Source organism: Tursiops truncatus, chromosome 2 (genome assembly GCF_011762595.2).
Source record: "Tursiops truncatus isolate mTurTru1 chromosome 2, mTurTru1.mat.Y, whole genome shotgun sequence".
Lineage (NCBI taxonomy): Eukaryota > Metazoa > Chordata > Mammalia > Artiodactyla > Delphinidae > Tursiops > Tursiops truncatus.
The window spans coordinates 37,555,129-37,574,157 of NC_047035.1; the positions used below are offsets into that span (position 1 = coordinate 37,555,129).

Consider the following 19,029-nt stretch of genomic DNA (forward strand, 5'->3'; position numbering starts at 1 on the left):
CTCTTTAGCACCTGAAAGGCATCATTCAAAGCCTGAGCTTTACAGCAAGTGCTGTATCAGAAGACAACCTGCTCCTTTTTAGCAAACCTTTCACATATTGGAATTTTGTCCTTAATGTATTCCTTAACCCCCCAGTCCATTCATTCATTCCTTTCTTCCTTATTTCTTTTTTTTTAAAAATTTATTTATTATTTATTTGGTTGCACAGGGTCCTTAGTTTAAGTGGCAGGCTGGCTCCTTAGTTGCGGCTCGCCAGCTCCTTAATTGTGGCATGAGAACTCTTAGTTGCAGCACACATGTGGGATCCAGTTCCCCAACCAGAGCTCGAACTGGGGCCCCCTGCACTGGGAGCTCGGAGTCTCAACTGCTGTGCCACCAGGGAAGTCCCATTTCTTCCTTATTTCTTTTTTTCCATCCATCCATCCTACAGATATTCATAGAATCATTAATTTTTTTTAGAGACAAAGAAACTCAACATGTCTCCACCTGTAAGTGAGAGTTCTGAAGTCCAGAGAAAGAAGGTGATTTTTCCAGGGCTGCAGCTAGTGACAGAGCCTAGACCTGGACTTCTGACACCCAGCCCCCATGGCTCTTGTGCTACTGCACACATTCCGACACCAATACCCCTATTCTGTCTGAAGTTAAATTTCTTGTGATTGCTTTGGGAAATGATAACTTAATTAAATCTGAGTTGGCTGTGGTGTGTGTCCCTTTTCAATAAACACTAAACTTCAGAGGAACAGTGCCTCCCAACAGACGTTAATACTACAGCCATTAGAATAACACTTACAGAAACAGACTAGTCTGCAGAGCCACTAGCATTATGGAGACAGAGAAGGGCACAGAGCGGCCATTCTCAAAGTGGCATCTGCAGACCCTAGGGGGTCCACACTCCATAAGGTCAAGATCATTTTCATAATAATTCTAAAATGTTACTGGCCTTTCTCACTGTGTTGACATTTTTCTCTGTGTGATGTCGCAAAAGCAATGGTGGGTAAAGCTACTGACATAGCATGAATCAAGGCAGTGATATCAACTATATTAGTAGTTACTAGATGCTTCACCATCATGAATTTAATTGGGGAAAAAAGCCAGCTTCACTTAAGAATATCCTTGATAAAGAACATGTAGTTTTAATATTCTGTATGACAAAGTGGGAAGCCTGCATAAAGCACTTCTGCTATATACCAAAGTTTAATGGTTGAGGAATAACACTCATGTGATTAAGTTTCAAGCTAACCTATCCATATTTTTCTCATAGAATACTATTTTTACTTGAAAAAAAAAAGATGGTTGTTAAACTATACATACATAAATACATATATATACATGTAATATATAGAGAGATTTTTCTGAAGAGGTAGATGTTAATATTAATAAATGTGAATTTTTTAATATCGGCTACTGAAATGTGTCATCATCTGGAGGATTTACATGACTAGTCAAATAGTATTTTCCAAATGATCAAACATGATGTTATAAAATCATGCATGGTTGGAGATCCATTCCAAGTATAAGACAGACCAATGGATTTTAGTGTAAGAGTATGAAAAGTTCACTGACATGGCTTCAAATTCCATTTAACAATGAACCTCTGAGTAATTCTACTTGTTGGAGTTTAGTGTAGTTTCAAAGAATGTCCACAATTATTCAAAAGGGTTATTAAAATAGTTCTCTCTTTTCCATGTACATGTCTTTGAGAGGTTAGATTCTCTTTATATACTTCAAAGAAAATGACATACCTCAATAGATTGAATGCAGAAGAAGATGAGAATCTAGCTGTCTCCTAGTAAGCCAGACTAATGAGATTTGCAAAAATGTAAAACATTGTCACTCTTCTCACTACATTTTACGATTCTGAGTTTTAATATAAACACAAGCTCTTTGGGGTCCTTTAATTTTTTTTTTTAATTTTATTTTGTGGACCTCAGAAACACAGAATTAGATTAATCATACTCCCTGCTTCACAACTTGTTTTCATCATTGTCCATGCATGGTATGCTCTTTTTTTTAATAATTTCTTTTTTAAAAATATTTATTTATTTATTTATTTATTTATTTATTTTTGGTAGTGTTGGGTCTTTGTTGCTGCATGTGGGCTTTCTCTAGTTGTGGTTAGTGGGGACTACTCTTCAATGTGTGTGCAGGCTTCTCAGTGCGGTGGCTTCTCTTGTTGCAGAGCATGGGCTCTAGGCGCACGGGCTTCAGTAGTGTGGCAGTGGGCTCAGTAGTTGTGGCTTGCTGGCTCTAGAGCGCAGGCTCAATAGTTGTGGTGCACAGGCTTAGTTGCTCCGCGGCACGTGGGATCTTCCTGGACCAGGGATCGGATCTGTGTCCCCTGCATTGGCAGGCGGATTCTTAACCACTGCACCACCAGGGAAGTCCCTGGGGTTCTTAAATTTTTTAACGTAAAGGGAAATTTGACACTTTTACAATACTGAATCTTTAATACCCTGAGTCTGCCTTATTGAGTCCACCACTTAATAGCTGTCTGTCATAATGAACCCCTCTGTACTTCACTTCAGACATTAAGAAATTTGCCCTACATCTCACAGCTGGAAAGTGGTGTAACGTGGCTTTGAACACCATAGTAATTGCGTGCCTACATCAACTTGATGGCAATAGAGAGTTAACATGCAAACCATTGTAACTGGGTCCACAGGACATTGTTAATTAGGGCATATGGAGAGAATGCTTAGTATACGGAACTCTTTATTACAACAGCATTCAGTCTTTACTTCTAAAGCCCAGCCTACCTGACCCCTATGCCAGAAAGCTAGCTGGAAAGCCAGGTTGTCCAAATACCATGTGTTACATCAGCTTCTTTGCTACCAGCCAGAATGCACCAAGTTGAGGCTAAAGACACTTGAAGAGACTTCCATTATGATAATTATATAATAACCTATTTTATGTAATAGGAATGAAAAGTAAATACACACATAAAATACCTTCAGTTGAAAGAGAAAGTAGGAAATACACTGTATCATCAAAAAGGGCTTGTAGACACCAACAGCTTAGAAAGTGATTGTTGAATAAACTGCTGGAAAAATGAATGAAAGAAATATACCTGTACTTGTGGCAGGTTGGCAGCTCCGTCTGGTGACATATGTTCATGGGAGAATTCAGCTGAATAATTATTTAAGATGTGTTTCAATTTTTCTATTTCTTCATCGCATTCATTTGTCTGTTTTATGACTATCTATAAAATAACCCCCCCAAAAGAAGATCAATGGGCTACTTCCAATGTCTATCTCCATCACAAACTCCAATCAATTATATCAATACACAACCATACAGATTCCAATAGGAAATGGTAGCCTCAATACAGAGAACAACGTTTGCAAAGCTGGCACCTGACCTTCTTGCTCCACTTAGATGCTAGAGCACCTTGGGTTCAAGTCTAATTAGACATACGTTTGTTCTTAAGTATTCCCAGTCTAACGGGCTTATCCTGGGAAGCATTTTATAGCATGTTAACATAAAGTTGCTAAGTTTATGACATTACTGATATGTCACATACGCCATTTTAATACATATTCCTTGCGGGGCTTTCAATACACAGAAAGGTGACAATCCTGATTCAGGATGGAAAGGGCATGTGATTTGAGAAATGATGGGTTTTCCTGGTCCAGACACATCCTCAACTGGCACCCCTTGGGACCTGTGATATACATTTTATGGTAAGAGGTTGAGGTTTGAGAGCAGTCTGAGTTTGCAGAATAAGGCAAAACCAGAACAATACCTGGAATCTAGTGTTAAGGGAATAGTAGAGCTTGAACCTACTACCTGTGTGCTAAAATGATATGATCAAAGTGTGATGAAAGATAAAGAAACGGACTTCAAAAGAAAATCTAGATATTTCCTTGTGTGCTTCACAATGAAACAAAATGCCTTTTGAAACTACAAAGTTTCTGGCCAACACAGAATTCTTCCTTGTATTTTCTTTAATATTTAACTATAATTTTAGCTGCAGTCTGGAAATCAATAACTATGTTTGCTGCACACACCTGTTCCCCAGCCCTCAGTAATGAGCTAAATCCCATTACTCCCCCCAAAAGTAATTTGTCTTATTTTCCACAATGAGAGCACTTACAATTATCTAACACAGAAATGAAATGTACCATATTCTAATGATTTTCATTACCACTGGCTTACTTAGCTTTGAAATACCTGAGATGACATTTGATTTCCACTAACACAATAAGATGGAAAATTTCAGCAGCACAGTTTGATATCTAACTTGGCACAAAACCTAATTTCCTCTTCTACTGCTCCCCCTTCCATCTTGTGAAGGAGTCACTTTAAAGCATAGTTAGGACTGTTATTTTCTTTTTCTGACCAGGAGACCAATAAAGCACAAAAAGATTAAAAGTAACAGATCAAATTTTCTTTGTTTTTTTTTTTCTTCTCTTTATATTATTAAAAAAATAGTACATTGAGTGCCAGATCTTTTTTCTCCCTGTGGGTGTTAGGAAATGATGTCAGCTGATCAGTAGCCAGGCCAGAGAGACTACGTGAGCTAAGACTCAAACCAGAGATTACAATATCCTTAAATCTTAGGAGAACAGAGTGACCACCAAATGTGAATGAAATTTAAGAGGGAGAAAGAGATAGCAATTTTCTTCTTATAACCAGGGGATGGATGGGAAGGAGGAAAAATAACCTTTCCTCTTACCCTGACACACCTAATCAAGAAAAGTAGGCAGGAGGGGGTGTCTACCAAGAGGGCTGAAAAGTCTGTGGCTCTTTCAGCAACTTTCTTTTCCTGTAGGAGTGGTTGTTGATACAGCAATACTAACCAAAGTAAAATGTAATTTCTATCTAATGATAATTCCTGCCTTGAGACAGGAGATCAATCAGAAGAATTTTAAAAAGCCCTCAGGGAGAGGCTAGAAGATGTCATCAGTTAGAAGGAAGAGACCTCGATATGAAGAATAATACTAGGGTCTAGAAACTCAAATTCTTTTCTTATCTGTACACAAATTAACCTCAACATACGTTCACTCTGGTCTTTCAGAAAGTCATCTGACCTTTGGACACTAGTCTCCTAATGTGTAAAAATAAAAATGGCAAAGTGTCTACCCTACCTGTATTGTGTTGGTCATAAATTGAAATGATTAATAGGAAAGCAACTGAGAGGTGTAAAGACATTATTGTGGGTCTGTCAGCCTCATGAGACTGCAAATGCACGGTTCAGGTTGAATCTCTTCCCACAGCATTTTACCCGTGTAGATCTTCAATAATTAAAGAATGGAATGAAATAGAACAAAACTAGACTTTAATGTCTTCAACCAGAACAAGAATAAGAGCTGAGAAAAATCACTTTAACCTCATTTGAGCAACAAGATACTCTCATATCAAATGCCACCTCCTGGATAATAATACTGGAAGAGACCAAAAAGAATCAACACAGGCAGCATCTTATTGTCATGGGAATTTGACCCGCCCAACCATTAAAACAACACCAGCTTTTGCTGAATATTTTCATCGAATGAGTTGGCTGTCATCACAAAAACCACTCACCTTTAATAACTCATTTTGTTCCTGAGTCACATTTTCCAACAGTTTTATATCTTGTACAAGCTGATCTGTCCGCTGAAACACAGGCAGAGGCTTCATTCCTGTCTGGGGTAACCTCAGTTCCACTCGGTAAGACACGATTTCAGCAATGGTTTTCTTCATGGGATGTATATTTTCCAGTATGACCTTAGATAAACATGGTACACAAGTGAAAAAAAAGAAGGCCACTCCTAAATCTATTCAAAATCAAACTTTAGTCTTTATAGTTTTGAGTTTTAAAACAGTGTCTTAGCTCAGGTTGAAAAGAACTAATATATTACCTGTGATCTGGCAGTTAGATAAGGTCTCAGGAAAGAATGCCTGGGGCAAGAGTACCCTCCCAGCATTACATGATGCCTTTGGACAACCCTTTCCTTCTTTCTCTCCCTCCCACCTCTCTCTGTAGAGCTGTCATGTGCTTCGTGTGTTGTGACCAGGCAGTAAGCTGTGGAAGGGCAGGTACTGCCTCTTATTAACTTTCACAGCAACTGCACCCAGCACAGGGCTTCCCACATAATAGACCCTCAAAAAATGCTTATTGAATTGAACGGAACTCTCCTGCCAAATTTCCTAAGTCCCAAAACTGCACTTCTATTTTGTTTTAATGACATCTGATCCATAGATATCTGGATTTACATAATGAATAAATTAGGAGAGAGTATTCACTTTACTAAGTACTTCCTATGTATTATTTCATTTAATCTTCACAACCACCCTAGGAGGTAGATATCATAACTTCCCTTTCACAGGTAAGGAAATTGGGTTCACAGAAGTTAGAAGACCCAGGTGAGGGCACACTGTAAGAGGCAGGGTCAGGATTAGAACCCAGGGCTGCCTGATCCCAAAGCCCATGCTCTTTTTTTTTTTTTAAACATCTTTATTGGAGTATAATTGCTTTACAATGGTATGTTAGTTTCAGCTTCACAACAAAATGAATCAGTTATATATATACATATGTTCCCATATCTCTTCCCGCTTGCGTCTCCCTCCCTCCCACCCTCCCTATCTGGTAGGCTGAGGGGGAAGCAACATCTGTATGCTGTTTAGCATGTCCCAGCTCCTGTGCTAGGGGCTCTGTATACATTATAATTGTCCAACATAATCACCACAATACCAATGTACAGATGTGAAAGCAAATCCAAGAAATGTTAACCAGTCACTCAAAGGCACACAGCCAGTAAGCAGGGCAGTTGGGGCTGGAACCCAGTTCTTCTGACTTAGAGGCTTAAGTGCTTAGACTATTAAACAAACACCTGGGTTTGACGTGAAGGAAAAACTACCAAACCTTGAAGTTTTAGGAAGAAATTAAATGAAAAAATAACCTATAGGAAAATGATAGATACACAGATAGCACTAGAAATATGATTTAAAATATGATATTTATAGTCATTCATATCTATTTCCCAACTTTACTTTGCTCTTACTTTAGCAAGATTAAACACTTTTTATCACATCATATTATTACACATTTTAAAATAGGCATAGTAAGTATTAAGAGAAAATATTTTTAATAATGATCCATGCTTACCTCCCCATGCTTAAGATGCTCTTCAGGTGAAAAATCAAATATTTCTTTTGATAGCAGGATAGCTTTGATTTTTGAAACTCTTTTCTCCATTGATTTTACTTCCGTTTCAATGGCAACCACATCCTAGAATTTCAGAAACAAAAAAACACACTCATGCAGTATATGTTATATGTTAATAATCTTTCTAAAACACAATTTACTGCCATTTACTCTATTCTCATATTTAACCAAAATATGTTTGCCACTTATATCACTTCAAAACTAACCAAGTGCTACACAGATAACGTGGACTGTTTTCAATAAAAATGTTGTTCTGTTAGTAATAGCATACCACAATACAAAGCATTGCTTCTACTTACTGAGTTAAAAGATCCTCATGGGGCCAATTTTCAATTATTTATGCTATGAGGACAAAAGTAGTATGCATCTGAACAAATTTTAAGTAAATTCTCAAATATCTACAAACTGTTTAGATTTACCTTTGGAATGTCTTTAAACACTTGAATACAAGTGGGTCAACGCTGAAAAAATTCTCACTACTTTAAGTAAAACGGTAAAGTCACCCTTGGGAAACAAACACACAAGGAGCTGGAAAATTGACAGATTTTGGTGCCAATTCCCTAACAAACTTTTGCCGTGTGGAGAGTCACTAAATTACCTTATAACCTACTCAGATTAATATGAACAACAGATCATTTATCCAGTGGCTATTCTCCCATCAGTGTCAACTTCTAGAAAGTGGCCAAGAAACTTAAAGTGAAAATGCTGCAATTTGTGCTTTCAAACCTACATATTTATGAATATGTGCTATAAAACCTACATACTGAAGTCCACTCACACTGTAAGAGGGCCTTCAGACTTTTAGAGCTTTATGGAGAAAAACTGAAGCAAAAATAATGCAGGGAATAGGAGAAACTACATAGAAATCATCAAAGGATTTCAAATTATCACAACTTGGAACCATTCAACATAGGACAAACATAACTTCATATAAGCAAATGAAGCAGTAATTATAGTAATTTACCTTCATATTATGAAACATTTAGTTATATTGAAATTATTTTCTATACCATACGTTTAAGAAAATACATAAATATATACAATGTATTTTATGGTAATTTCCATGAAAAGTTGTAGAAGCATTTAACAATTTTGGAATAAGCTTCAATAACCAAGAATATTTAATAAGTATGATTCTCTGAAGTTACATAAGTGTGGTGCAGGGAATGTAAGTGAGAAATAAAAGGTAAATTATTAAGACTAACTGCATCTGCCTTTGCTGTGTGACTCCATCCTTAAATAAATGCCTCACAGGTTTCGAGCCAAAATAAATAAAATTATTTAAAAATCCAGTGGTTGGGGCTTCCCTGGTGGCGCAGTGGTTGAGAGTCCGCCTGCCGATGCAGGGCACACGGGTTCGTGCCCCGGTCCGGGAAGATCCCACATGCCGCAGAGCGGCTGGGCCCGTGAGCCATGGCCGCTGAGCCTGCGCGTCCGGAGGCTGTGCTCCGCAACGGGAGAGGCCACAACAGTGAGAGGCCCACGTACCGCAAAAAAAAAAAAAAAAAATAGACCACTTCTGGACTGAGAATGGGGATATGATTTTTTGTTGTAGTTGCACTATAGGGTACAAAGTAAAATGTAATTCAAGAAATAACATAAATGAAAAATGTACCAGATCAATGTGTCTTCATAGAATTGATTAGCAGTATAACTCTAATTTACTAAATGAAATATAAATTTAAAATAAGAAGTCACATCATTATAGTGCTAACTTACATCAGCCATTTGTTGAATCTGTGGAAGGCTTTCTATGATTTTTTGTCGTAAAGCTACTATTTGATGACTTAACTCTTGTATAGGCTGTGCTAAAGTATCTGTTTCAAAAATTATTGACAAGCCTTCTAGATCCATGAAAATTGAATGCAAAAGATTGTGCTTCTGTTCTGAATCTTCCAAAGCCATCTAGATAATGGGAAACATGAAAAAAGAGAAACATCAAGATACTGGAAAAAGTTGATTGAAATTATATCAGAGAGGATTCTATAACTATGTATGGTGACGGACGGTAACTAGACTTAATGTGGGTGATCATTTTCCAATACATACAAATATTGAATCATTCTGTTGTACACCTGAAACTAGTAAATGTTGTATGTGAATTATACCTTAATTTAAAAAATTAAATCAGAGAAAATTTGAATTTGTCTCAACATTTCATACTCCTGTTCATTCCCAATTTCATAATAAAACATTGAACATTCTCTCTTGTCAATGGCAGTATATGACTATAGAATGTCTACCCCATTTTGGTGGGCTTGCAGCAGCTATGTTATACCAAGTAGCCCTGCTCCTCCAGCCATTGTTAACAGAATCAGAAACACTTGACCTATAAGTTCATCCCTCTATAATTTGGAATTAGGGTCAAGAAAGCCATTCATATATGTATCGCTGATTCACTTTGTTATAAAGCAGAAACTAGCACACTATTGTAAAACAATTATACTCCAATAAAGATGTTAAAAAAAAAAGCCATCCAATTGGCTGGACTTGTAATTTTGGGAAATGGGTTTGACAGAAATAGATAAGTGAAGTGGGGATGGGAAACGAAGAGGCAGTCCTGGTACAAGTGTCCTCCTTGGCCTTACCATCTGGAGCCACTGACTTCCATGAAACACCCCTATAGCTTGAGTTGACTTGAATAACTTGATACCAAAAGAGCTCTATCTGATAAAACCAAATATAAGTGGAAAACATCCATTTTTAGAATTCCTTAGACATTCTTCCTTAGAATTTTTCTTTTGTTCCTTTAATGATTATAATTATTAACTTTCAAACTTAAGATTTCAAAATATCTCAGCCACCTATTGGAAATATTCAACCTGCTAATGTAGTCTTCAGGTAATCCCATAAAAAATAACTGTTATGAAAAAGAACATTTACTTATGCAACCAGACTTCTAGTCACGAGTCCCCAAAATTAATCAGGTTATTCAGAATTTCATATTGACCTTATTCCAAATCTTAGCAGGAGAAAACTTGAAAGGAAAACAAAACTTAAAACCAATGCTTTTTCCAATAATACTATTTACAATAGCATCAAAAACCCATAAAACGCTCAGGAATAAATTTAACAATTTACATTAAAGAGAAATTAAAGAGGACCAAAATAAATAGAGAGATACATCCTGTTCCTGGATGGGAACAGCCAATATGGTTAAGAGGTAAATTCTTGCCAAACTGATCTGGATTTAATGCCCTCCCAAAATTCAAACAGACCTCTGCATAGATATTGACAAGATGATTCTAAAACTTATATGGAAATGCAAAAGATCCAGATTAGCCAAAACAAATTTGAAAAAGAACAAAGTACTAAGTTGTAGAATTTATACTACCTGACTTCAAGATTTACTATAAAGCTGTAGCAATTAAGACTGTGTCATATTGGTAAAAGAATAGACACATAGATCAATAGAACAGAAGAGACAGTCCAGAAACAGACCCACATATATGAGAGGTCAATTGATTTTAACAAGGCACCAAAGTAATTCAATAGTGAGTGTTTTCAAAACATGGATAATCCCATAGAAAAAAAATGAACCTTGATTCCTGCTTCATACCATATACAAAAATTAACTTTATTTTTTTAACATCTTTATTGGAGTATAATAGCTTTACAATGGTGTGTTAGTTTCTGCTTTATAACAAAGTGAATCAGCTATACATATACATATATCCCCATATCTCCTCCCTCTTGCGTCTCCCTACCCCATCCCTCTAGGTGGTCACAAAGCACTGAGCTGATCTCCCTGTGCTATGCGGCTGTTTCCCACCAGCTATCTATTCTACATTTGGTAGTATATATAAGTCCATGGATTACAGACCTACAAGTAAGAGTTAAAACTATAAAATTTCTAGAAGATAAGAGGAAATCCTTGTGACCCTGGGTTAGATAAAGATTTCTTAGATACAACACAAAAGAATAATCTATAAAAGAAAAATATTGATAAATTAGACCTCCTCAAATTAATAACATTTGCTCTCTGAAAGACAATATTAAGAGAATGAAAAGACAAGCCACAAACTAGGAGAAAATATTTGTTAATCACATGTGACAAAGGATTTTAGAATATTATATAAATAATGCTTACAATTCAATAATAAAAAGACAAATAACCCAATTAAAAAATAGGCGGGCTTCCCTGGTGGCGCAGTGGTTGAGAGTCCGCCTGCCGATGCAGGGGACACGGGTTCGTGCCCCGGTCTGGGAAGATCCCACATGCCGCGGAGCGGCTAGGCCCGTGAGCCATGGCCGCTGAGCCTGCGCGTTCGGAGCCTGTGCTCCGCAACGGGAGAGGCCACAGCAGTGAGAGGCCCGTGTACCAAAAAAAAAAAAAAAAAGGCAAAAAACCCCCAAATAACTGAACTGACATTTCACAAATGAAGCGTACAAGTGATAAAAACATATGAATAAATGTTCAAATAAAAAAATCATTAGTCATTAGAGAAATGTCATTTAAACCACAGTGAGATACCACTACTTGTCACTGGAGTAGCTAAAATTTAAAAGACAGATACTATCGAGTGCTGACAAGAATATGGAGTCATCAGAACTCCAGTGGGAATGAAAAATAGCAAAGCCACTTAGGAAAATAATTTAGCAGTTTCTTAGTTAAATACCATAAGAGCCAGCAATCTATTCCTAGGTATCCATCAAATGAAATGACCTGAAAACCTATGTCCACACAAAGATTTGTATATGAATGCTCACAGCGGCTTTGCTCATAATAGCTGTTGCAGCTCCTAAAATGGCCCCCAATAATCCCCACCTCCTGGTACTCATGTCCTTATAATCAGTTCTCTTGAATGCAGGCTGAGCTTACTGATTTACTTCTAATAAGACATGGCAGAAATGATGAGATGTCACTTCCAAGATTAGATTATAAAAGACCGTTTCTGGGGCTTCCCTCGTGGCGCAGTGGTTGAGAATCTGCCTGCCGATGCAGGAGACACAGGTTTGTGCCCCGGTCCGGGAAGATCCCACGTGCCGCGGAGCGGCTGGGCCCATGAGCCATGGCCGCTGAGCCTGCGCGTCTGGAGCCTGTGCTCCGCAACGGGAGAGACCACAACAGTGAGAGGCCCGCGTATCGCAAAAAAAAAAAAAAAAAAAAAAAGACCGTTTCTGTCTTGGGAGCTCTCTCACTCTTTTTTAGATTGTTCATGGTGAAGGGAGCCAGCTGCCATGCCATAAGACAGTCTTGTGGAGAGGCCCTCACATCTGTGAATGGAAGTGGATCTTCTGAAGCCTGCCAACAGCCACATAAATGAGCCTGGAAGTGCATCCTGTCTCTTCCTTCACCCAAACTAAGCCTTCAGATGAGATCACAGCCTTGGCTGACACCTTGACTGCATTCTCATGAGAGACCTTGAGCCAGAACCACTCAGGTAAGCCATGCCTGGATTCCATAATTCTTGTTTTAAGCTGTTAACTTCAGGAGTGATGTGTTACAACGCAATAGATATAGAATACATAGCCCCAAACTTGAAATAACCCAAATGTCTATTAACTGGTGAAGGAATAAACATATTGCATATTTCCACAAATGGAATACTATTTAGCAGTCAAAAGAATAAACTACCTATAAATGGAACAACCTGAATGAATCTCGAAAACGTTAAGCTAAGTAAAAGAAGTCAGGTCCAAAAGACTGTGTGATTCTATTCATTGGATAATGTAGAGAAGACAAAACTACAGGAATAGAAACCAATGAGTGATTACATAGGACTGAACATAGGTAAAAGGATACTGACTGCAAAGGAGCACAAAGAAACTTTTTGGGGTGATGGAAATGGTCTTTATGTATTGATGGTGGTAGTGGTTACACAACTGGATACCCTTATCAAAACTTACCTAGCTGTACACTTAGGTGTTTTTTACTACCTGTAAATTATACCTTAATGAAGTTGATTTAAAGAACAAGTTGTTTTCCTATTTTCTACAATGACAATTTCTGTTTCAGTGAGTCTTCATTACAACAGTAGACTTCATGGAATCATCTTTAGGTTACGAAAACCTAATTTAACCAATGCAATCGAGGTGGAAGGTTATAGTGCGATTAAAACAGACTTTTAAACCTTAGTTGAGAGTTTTGACACTTCTTTAAGTCATTTTAAAAATCAATACCAGGTAATGTTAGAAAAATGGTAAAGGGTGCCCTAAAGTAGGACAACTATTTGCAAAATAGGAGCAAAGTGGGGTATTCACATGGGACTAGTTATTTATGACTTATTTCCCATTGGAAGATTTATTAGAATACATTCTGTGGACATCAGCCTGCATATCCCCTTGTCCCTACTTCCTCCAGCTAATAACCTAAGTTCTACTCAGTTCCATGTAAACAAAGGTCGGCAAAGGAGGGTGTCCTGAACAGTTTGAGAGATACTTCTACACTTTTACATTTGTGTCAGAAGAAGGCAGTAAAACTTCAGCTGTTTCTGCATATGTTCATTCTTGTACAGTTTTTAAAAAACTCCTAATAAGCATTTGAGGAAAAAAAAGCATCATCCCTCTCTTCTGTCTGCAAACTTCTTGAAAATGATGAAAGACACAGGTGATTTAAAATAAAAAGATGACATGCTTTGGGGATGTGGAAAGTCAACCCAAGAGGTGGGGGCAGAAATCACAGGCAAGGGGAAGAAAAGAAACAGGTAGGTGAAAATGCAGTATCTTTACAACTGTTACCACAGGAAAAAACTGTGCCAAGAAGTCTCACAGGGGAGGTATGAAGTCACTTGTTACTTAGGGACACAGTGTGCTACTTTAAAGATATAAAAAAAAAGAGTTGGATCGGTTTTGAGGTCTGATTACTCTAAAAATTGTTATAGGGGATTTCCCTGGTGGTGCAGTGGTTAAGAATCTGCCTGCCAATGCAGGGGACACGGGTTCGATCCCTGGTCGGGGAAGATCTCATATGCCGCAGAGCAACTAAGCCCATGTGCCACAACTACTGAGCCCACGAGCCACAATTACTGAAGCCTGTGCACTCTAGGGCCCGCGTGCTGCAACTACTGAAGCCTGAGCGCCTAGAGCCCGTGCTCTGCAACAAGAGAAGCCACCGCAATAAGAAGCCCGCGCACCGCAACCAAGAGTAGCTCCAGCTTGCTGCAACTGGAGAAAGCCCGCAGGTAGCAACGAAGACCCAACGCAGCCCCCAAAATAAATAAATAAGCAAATGAATAAATAAATAAAATTGTTATACAATAAACCTTTTCCTAAGAGATTCTTTCTCATGGCTGAATAGTATGAGAGAAGGGAAATATGCCTTCACAACAAAATTTAAGCCAACATTCGGCATCCAGAAGATCTCTTGTAGTCACGGCCCTGAGTAGGAAAAGGCTTTCATTTGTTTTGCCTTTATAGGTTAGCATGGTGACACAGGGCACCTGTGGAGCAACAGGAAGGACAGGAAATTTGGAATCATGGCATGCTAGAACCGGAAGGAATGACAGATTAGTTTTCTAATGCTGTGTAACTAATTACCACAAACTTAGCAGCTTAAGATAAAACAAACTTATTATCTCATAGTTTCCATGGCTCAGGAGTCCAGGCATGGCTTAGGTGGGTCCTCAGCTCAGGATGTCACAAGGCTGCAATCAAGGTGCCATCTGGAGCGTGGATTTGTCTTCCGAGTTCATTCTGGTTGTTGGTAGAATTTAGTTGTAGGACTGAGATCCCAGTTTTCTTGCTGGCTGTTGACTGTGGGTCTCTCGGCTTTTGGAGGCCACCCTAGGGTCTTGGCTCCATGGCCCTCTCATAGTACGGCAGCTTACTTATTCAATCCAGCAGGAGAATCTCACTCTAGTCTGCTACCAGGGAGTCTTATAATTATACATCCATGATCAGTCATGTATTCATGGGAGTGACTATCCCATATCCTTTGCTATACGATGTAACCTAATCAAGGGAGTGACCATCTCATCACTTACTCATATTCCTGCCCACACTCAAGGGAAGGGGATTATATAGGTCGTGTACATCTGGGAACAGGACTATTGGGAACCATCTTGGAATTTTACAACCAAAACCATCACCACCATTCAGTGCAACATTCTTACTTCAGAGATCGGGGAAACTGTGGCCCATGGAGGACACAGTAAATTATCCTGAAAGATATTAGTTTCAAGAATTAGTTATCAGGACAGAAAGAACTAGATCCTGGTCTCCAAAATCCCTATCTAGAGCCTGCCACTCTTCCAAGCTTCCTTCTGCCATTTGGCATGCTTGAAGATAAGGCTGTTTTTTCAGGAAAGAAGGGGGGAAAAAGCATTGTGACAATCAGCTAAGCCACTAATCATTATGTAGATTCTGTGACACCCAGGAAACGCTGAAAGAACACTCACCTGAAGGGTGCTAGCGTGGTGACTCAGCGTCTCTGAAGAGTCATAGGCTGCAGGATCGGCCAGCAAACGACTGGTATTTTCTATCCAAGCCTCAGTACTCTTCAAAAGATCATGATACTCCTCCAGCTTAATTGTGGCCTGTGAAAGATAGGCAGTACCAAACTCAGTCTGATGGTTCCTCTTTCAGTGGAATGATTCTTAAGAACTGGTTGCTGTTAGTCAGTGGTGTCAGGCCTCACAGGGCTCCACACCCCACAGCTGGGCCACTTGCCCACCCCCTCCAGGTTTTGATCCTTCAACCTGTAAAACGAATCCTGACCACAGGTGGGAAGGATTTAAGGAGTTCTACCCCAACGCTATGGGCCTCAGCAAGGGTTCCAAGTTAGCTTTGCAACTAGTCTGGTTTCCGTTTTATGTTCCACTTTGAAAACTGGACTTACATTTGGTCCTCCTGTAGCGAGCCTTGTCCTATATATACCAGTCCCTCTGAGAGTAGGTTCCTGCCTTGCTGCTGCTAGATCACATGCACAGCTCACCCACCGTGACCCCTACTTGGAAGGGAGGGCAGGGGTGTTTTGTTCCCAAATGAGGTTCTTTCTCTGGCTCCCTCCTGGGACTCTTGAGGTTGCCTGCCTGAAATTCCCTTACCTGTTGAGAAGCCCAATTCTCACCCTGACTCCTACTACTGTGGTCTGACTTTGGGATTCTTGCTTCTGCCTGTGCCAGCAGTCCCCTCAATGCCCGCTCGAACCTATGGTGTAGCTCTAGCTTCAGGTCCTAAAACTGGCAATTCAAGGGAAACTGGCTGCCTCTGAATATGTATTTTTGTTTCGTTTTAAACCCATCTCACTACTACCACATGCTCCGTGTAGCTATCGCGTGTTACAGCCATACCTTGTTAAACTGTGAGGTTCTATATTCTGCCCTCTGTGATACTTGCTGATACTGCTGGAAAGGAATCATCAAGTTATCCATCCATTCTTGAGCTTGTCCTGGGTCCTGTTCAACAATGTCCTGAACTTCAGAATCCAGCTCATTTAGCTTGGAGTGCCAGAGATCTAGCTCATCCCACATTGCCTGGGGAAGAAAAGGGTAAGTCCATTTGGATTGAAGATGTGTTGAGTTCTAAGTTTTCACACAGTATCTGTACTTGTAAATGCTACCAAAACAACATGACAGAGACAACATCCCAGGCAAAGTTTTTCAATTATGCCCAGAAACCACCTGAACTGAAAAACACTTTTTCTGAGGTCACTTAACTCTTACTGTATTCATTTCAGTACAAATTAGCTGTAAGGGGGCAGAAAGTCCTGGACACTTCCAGAGATGAATGACACCAAACAAGGTCAACGTAATCCTAATCTTTCAAGAGTGATGAGGTAACATTACATTTAAAAGGGCTTGGGTAAATACCTAACCTATTTAGACCAGTATATATATCTACTTAATCTAGAAGACAATTCTTATTAAATGCAAAAATAAAACTGATAAAAAGAAAATATCTGCTCTGACTCAGACTGACGCACTGGCAGAAAATTCTAGCCACATGTATCAGTAGCAACTGCTTTTAGTTCAAGAAACCAATAGGCTGGATTCAAACCTGCACTTGTCTGGGCAGAGGAAATCTCAAAGGCAACATTCAATTATTACTTAATATCTGTGTAAGAACATAATTTCTAGAAATGGGAAAATCTGACTAGTTAGAGGGCTTATTGAGAGCCCAAGATTTTGTCCAATGGCGAGCCATAGTCTGACCTATTTTTATTTTTCAATTTAATTTAATCTTTTTAATCCTTTGACATCACATTTGTTTGGTTTAGAGGGGGCTGCAAAGTCAAAGGCAGGTATGATTATTTGTGAGCAAATCTTGTTCACCTTATTTTAAGAGAGTATACACAGTCTAATGTCTTCTCAATGAAAGAAGGACACATACAATAGGTACAATTATTTCTTTTAATATTTAGAATTATTTGTTTATTTTTACCAGAAGAAACACAGTCAAGTTAAATTAGAAACCAAAGAAGAGACTTAACTGTAGGGAGGAAGGGAACAGAGGGAAATGGGGTGATAAGTGAGACTTCTCTGAGGATAACTTCTTTAAAAATTGCAGTATAACTGACATATAACATTTTATTAGTTTCAGGTGTACAACACAATTGTTCTTTTTTTTAAAAATAAATTTATTTATTTATTTTTGGCTGTGTTGGGTCTTCGTTGCTGCGCACAGGCTCTCTCTAGTTGCAGTGAGTGGGGGCCACTATTCCTTGCGGTGCATGGGCTTCTCATTGCGGTGGCTTGCCCTGTTGTGGAGCATGGGCTCCAGGCATGTGGGCTTCAGTAGTTGTGGCGTGTGTGCTCAGTAGTTGTGGCTCGCGGGCTCTAGAGCGCAAGTTCAGTAGTTGTGGCTCATGGGTTTAGTTGCTCCGCGGCATGTGGGATCTTTCCGGACCAGGGCTCGAACCCATGGCCCCTGCATTGGCAGGCGGATTCTTAACCACTGCACCACCAGGGAAGTCCCACAATTGTTCAATATTTGTTTCTACCATAAAGTGATCACCACAATAAGTCTAGTTAAAAATCCTTCACCATACATAGTTACAAAATTTTTTTTCCCTGTGATGAGAACTTTTAAGATCTATTCTCTTAGCCCTATTTTTAAAAGTCTCCATTCATATTAGAATATTTCCTTAAAATATAAAGTAGTATGTTTTCTACATGCAGGAGTTTACTTGGAAGTTAAGAGGTAGAATATTATGTTTATGTACAGTTCTACCTAAGACATTTTATAAGTGAAATAAATTTGGAATTTCTACTTTCCTCTGTTTCCCCCTGGCAGTCTAAAGAAAAGCTGTTAATACCATTTATAACTTACTGAAATGTTTTTATATATCAGTCTTCCCAAGACAAGACACTTCCCTAGTGAAAAGGCTGGTTCCCAATCATAGGCTCTCAGGAGTTGGGGCATATTCCCACCATGGAAAAACTGAGAACAATTCTTAAATGCAACCTTCTCCACCAAGCCTCTGCAGGTGACACGCTCAGTGAGGAGGGCCCGGTAAATCAGGGTTAGGATCCCTGTGATGACTGATGACAGGGAACATACCAAATGCTGAAGGAAGTTAAGGGAGGATGTTACCTTTTGAATTTCTTGAGCTTTCTCAATATTTTTGCTCTTCTGCTGCAACATCTTTTCGACATTCTGAAGCCCGTTGTTAATTTCGTCTATTTTTCTACTCATTGAATATGATGGTGAGCTTTTCAAGACTTCATTGCTGATCTGTTTCAAAGGAAGAATGATACAATGGAGATGTTTTCCACACTCTATTCAGAGGTTCAAATGATAAAAGGGGTAGTCACAGTATTTTGAGATTTTACTCGTACAAATCTTTTAAGGGCTAGGGGGGAAATTCCAAACCGTACTGACGAATGCGTTAATGAGAGGGTAGATTAGTAGACTAGGAAAAGGCAGCTCTGCTGACCTGACCGTTCAAATCCAACCGGAAAAAAAAAAAAGAAAAGAAAACTGACCAACAGAAATCTGTT

General features: G+C 39.0%; 1 protein-coding gene across 10 annotated transcripts in view; it reads right to left on the reverse strand.

The window, feature by feature from the left end:
- Positions 1 to 19,029, reverse strand: part of SYNE2 (spectrin repeat containing nuclear envelope protein 2) — a 331,838-nt gene that overhangs the window by 113,628 nt on the left and 199,181 nt on the right. For all 10 annotated transcript variants that reach the window (XR_012329953.1, XM_019922908.3, XM_019922901.3 and 7 more), the window contains 7 exons: positions 18,623 to 18,763; positions 16,381 to 16,563; positions 15,487 to 15,624; positions 8,867 to 9,052; positions 7,088 to 7,210; positions 5,524 to 5,706; positions 3,068 to 3,199 (listed from right to left, as the gene is read on the reverse strand). Coding sequence is in view for 9 of the 10 variants with exons in the window: in XM_019922908.3 (XP_019778467.2) it covers positions 3,068 to 3,199; positions 5,524 to 5,706; positions 7,088 to 7,210; positions 8,867 to 9,052; positions 15,487 to 15,624; positions 16,381 to 16,563; positions 18,623 to 18,763 (1,086 nt within the window). In the remaining variant the exon portion in view is untranslated. The remainder of the gene's footprint in view (positions 1 to 3,067; positions 3,200 to 5,523; positions 5,707 to 7,087; positions 7,211 to 8,866; positions 9,053 to 15,486; positions 15,625 to 16,380; positions 16,564 to 18,622; positions 18,764 to 19,029) is intronic.